The sequence below is a fragment of the Primulina tabacum genome, chromosome 5 (genome assembly GCF_025594145.1).
Source record: "Primulina tabacum isolate GXHZ01 chromosome 5, ASM2559414v2, whole genome shotgun sequence".
Classification (NCBI taxonomy): Eukaryota; Viridiplantae; Streptophyta; class Magnoliopsida; order Lamiales; family Gesneriaceae; genus Primulina; species Primulina tabacum.
In genome coordinates, this window is record NC_134554.1 from 39132181 (window position 1) to 39136511 (window position 4331).

The 4331-nt window shown below is 36.2% G+C and overlaps 1 protein-coding gene across 1 annotated transcript; it reads right to left on the minus strand.

Moving 5' to 3' along the window:
* Positions 1-262: 262 nt before the first annotated feature.
* On the minus strand, positions 263-2044 carry LOC142547630 (cytochrome P450 89A2-like). The gene has a single exon (XM_075656001.1). It carries the CDS (start codon positions 1962-1964, stop codon positions 435-437), a length of 1530 nt encoding a protein of 509 aa, XP_075512116.1. The 5' UTR covers positions 1965-2044; the 3' UTR covers positions 263-434.
* Positions 2045-4331: the final 2287 nt, after the last annotated feature.

The window sequence follows — 4331 nt, forward strand, 5'->3', positions numbered from 1 at the left end:
GACACAAACATCACAGACCAAACATCAACTACCTAATAAAACAACAAACATATGCCATTTCAGTTTCAATACGTAAATTTCTAGTTTTTAGTTGTAGTTATCGCTCCAAAACTGACGTTATATCAAAATCTGGTGACTATCGTACGTATTAACGCAAATAAAATAAAACTGTAGTTTCTAGTTTTTTTATTCGAAATGTTTATTTCGAATAAAACTACAATAATTTCCAACAAATATATTTGATTACATCGTGCAACAGAAATAGAAACATGTTCATTGTTTATTTAGAACTTAAAATAAGGGAAGTGCGATTTTGTATAATATCCAGTCCATTATACAAACGAATCATATCTTGTCCCACTAACTTGTAGAATTGTAAACCACACAATCCTCCAACTTCCTTGTGATTTTCACATGATCAGCTTCCAGTTGATTCAGATTCTGGGAGAGATTCGAGCACGCAGTGGATTCTTCATGACAGTGGTGAATTCTTGTTTCTCGGTAAGATCTACTTCCTCACCTTCGACAGGAATCCACTCGAAGTTCCAAATCAGATTGGCCACAAAATATTCCAAATGCAGGAGTGCCAATGTAAGGCCTGGACAGATCCTCCTTCCGGCACCAAATGGCATCATCTTGATCTCTCTGCTCCCAGTTATGTCGAAAGCCTCTCCGGAACTTGTGGGCAAGAACCTCTCCGGCTTGAATTCCATCGGATCCTCCCACACCTTCGGGTCCAAACCCATATCAGCCACCATAAAATTAACTGTGGCCTCACGAGGGATCACGTAACCTTCCAACTCGATGTCCTCTGTCACCCTGTGCGGCAAGAGGAAATGAGCCGGTGGGTGTCGCCGCAAGGCTTCTAATACTACAGCTTTCAGGTATGGCATTTTCTGTGCATCCTCTTCCTCAATAATTTCCCGCTGGCTGCCTTTCGGTGATCCCACGACGCTGACTATCTCGTCGTAAAGCTTGGCTTGGATGTGGGGGTATTTGACAAGATTAGCCATTGTCCATTGCAGCGCCGTGTATGTGGTATCCGTGCCTGCGTTGAGAAATTCGCTGCACAGGTTCACCATTTCAAATTCATCCAGTTCCCTGTTTTCTTCGGGAAGCTGCAAACCAACCAATGTGTCCACATATGCTGTCACTGCTTCATCTTCTTCTTGATGATTAGAGATCCTCTGTTGTTTGGCTTGGATGCGGGACCTAATGAGAGGAGCCAATACTTTCTCCTGTTCTAGACGCAGTTGTAGGAGTTCCTTCCAGCGATTGCGGAACAGGATTTTCCCCAATCGAGGCCAAAAGTTGAGGACCTGGAATCGTCTGAGACTGAGAAGGAATCCACGTTGAGCAGATTCAAGTTCCTTGATTTGGGTCTCTTGGAGCTTGTCTCCGAAGCACATGAGCGCCAGCAGAGAGAACATGGCGTACTGGAAATGATAGATCAGTGTGACATAAGACTCCGATTTTGATGCATCAACTAGGTGATTGATCAGGACTGAAAGAACCCATTGGCGGGACCTTGAGTAGGATCTGATCCGAGCGGGATGGAGGATCTCGTGCATTAGGTTGCGGCGGAGGAGGCGCCACGTGGGGCCGTAAGGGGCCGAATTAATCACTATCCGGGTTCTGTTCAGAATCTTGCTGGTGGCAGGAGGAGATGGCCGGTCGGAGAAGACGGCACCATTCTGTATGAGGGCACGGTGGGCCAGGGAGTGGCTTCCGACGAATATGAGTTTCCGAGGGCCGATACTGATAGTCATGAGGGGGCCATATCGAGTCTTGAAGCGGCGGAGGACGGATTCCAACTCCGAAATAGGGTGGCGCAGCCACATTAAATTGCCAACCAGAGGCAAACTAGGCGGTCCCGGCGGCAAGTTTTTCTTGAAGAGATTGAAGAAGCAGCTGACAGTGGCTGAGATACAGAGAGAAACGATGACTATGAACCAGACCTCCATGTTCAATCCAAGTTCTGAATTTTCTAGGGATTGTGCACAGAGATATATAAGCGTCGGGTTTCAGAGGATTCTGGTTCGCAGCGTGGGCCTCATTTTAGCCAAATGTCATTTGGATTCAGGCTTATGGTTCCATCGCCAGTTCGCATGACGTAGTCAGTGACGTATGCATCTATTATTGTTGGGTGAAATTGGATTAAATTTCATTTTTATACAATAAGTTTTATTTGAACAAGGTTTAAAAATATTATTAAATATAAGCTTTTAGTTTTTTTAGTATTAAATAAAATTATTAGACTAAATTTAAGTTGATTTGAGTTAACAAATCAATGTGTACAAATATAGAGAAACTCGATCAAAAACCAAAAAATAGAATTTTTCTCAAAGTCAAGTAAATGATAGTGAATTATCTAATATGTGAGTAAATATAATATGAAAATTTGTAAAAATAAAGTACAAATGAGATTTTTTTTTTATTTTTCAACAGAGAAAATATCAAATCGTGTTATTGGCTTAAAAAACTTTGTTAAGTGAGCTTTTTGTTGATTTCCTGATAAATTTAATATTAATTATTTATAAAACATTTATATTCAATTTATAATGTAGATTTCGTCAAATATATTATTGATTTTATATCTAAAAAAATTATCCGTTTATTAAAATTTGTCACATTTTATTTTTTTAACTTTGTTAACTCAAACAACTTTTTGAAAATTGGAATTATTACAAAAATGTTGTTGTAATTTGTACTCTTATAGCGAAAAAATAAAGCAATTTTTTTTTATATTATCAAAAATTATTGTATATTGTACCGCGGGATGCTTTCCTTGCCACCCATATTTTCGTGGCTAGCCCATGATTGATTTTTCCCTAGCTACATCCCTGAGGATGACGGTGGATATCTGAGACTCGATCCCTTAAAAATTTTAAGGATCATACATGTTTCTACATGTTGAAATTTAATAACATATTAGAATTATTTCATGCTCGAAGTTCAATAGGTTTGACCTGTTAGCCATGTCCGACGTGTCAAAAAATATATTTTTTCGGTGCAATAATTGTGCCTGTTGGAAAAGCAATCGAACCATGGTGCTTGAACTGGTGTGCGGTTTAAGATATTTTAGTTGCACAATTACCACCAACTATAGCTTTTGGTAAAAAAGTAAGCACTCTGTCCTACAATTGGTATCAGAGCTAAGGTCACGGGTTCGATTCTCATTTATTGCAAGGAGTGCAATTATTGGGAGAGAGATTGTTGGCTGCAATAATTGTCTTCTGAAAGAGCGACGGAACCGTGGTGCTTGAGCTGCTGTATGGTTTAAGAGATTTGAGTTGCACTATTACCACCAGATTTAGCTTTTAGTAAAACGGTAAACAGTGAGTACTACAATATTTTTTATATTTGACATATCTAATTTTAATTTAAACAATCATAACAAAAAAGAAACAAAATAATGAAAATTTTGTCTAAAAAATTATATTTGATAGAAACGGTGCAACAACAATATTTTAAATTGTACATCAATAATCAATTCATGGTCTACGCTTCGATTTCTATCCTAGACGTACAATTATTGCATCTCAACAATTATCATAACTTGTTTTTAAAAAAATCTAATTTTAATATTTCTATCATAACATTTTTTAAAATATAATCTTAATAATAATAATAACATAAACAATAATAATAATAATAATAATAATAACAATAATTATACATATTATTTATGACAAAATTAATTATATTTAATTATATTAACAATGTTACTAAAATTTTAGTATATACAAAAAAACTTAATTTCATATTTCTATAGTATAATATATATATTTTTTTAATTAACCAGATATAAATATTTATAAATACTAAACATATTAGCGTTTTTAAAGCGATCGATTACATTATTATATCGGATATTTTTAAATACGACTCTACATATAAGTTGCTAAAATAGGGTATGTCATTTGGGTTTAACTGCCCCGCTTTATCCCATAAGCACCAAACTCAAATTTAAAGGCAAACACATGCAGTGTTTTTGTCTCTATTTTCTAGAAAATTGCCTAAATTTAAAGGAAAACACACAGGGAGGAGCCATGATTTAAAAGTACTTGAGATCAGCTTCATACCGAGTTAGACACTAATGTCAATGGATGTAATTGAACACAAGACAAATAAAAATATTATTACTAATGTTATTATGAACTTTGCAGGATACTTGACTAGTTGTTATTGGAGATGATTTTGTAATTCCTGATTTTAATGGATTCTTTGACGTCCTCCCTACTTTCTCACCAGACTTAGTTGAAGTATTAAAGGGGTGAAATTATTTCATTGTTATTTATATGGTGATATCAGTGTATGATGAATATTCT

What these genes read in the sequence shown, in the direction of transcription:
- LOC142547630 (XM_075656001.1), bottom strand. Translation starts at nt 1,964, where the DNA reads ATGGAGGTCTGGTTCATAGTCATCGTTTCTCTCTGTATCTCAGCCACT.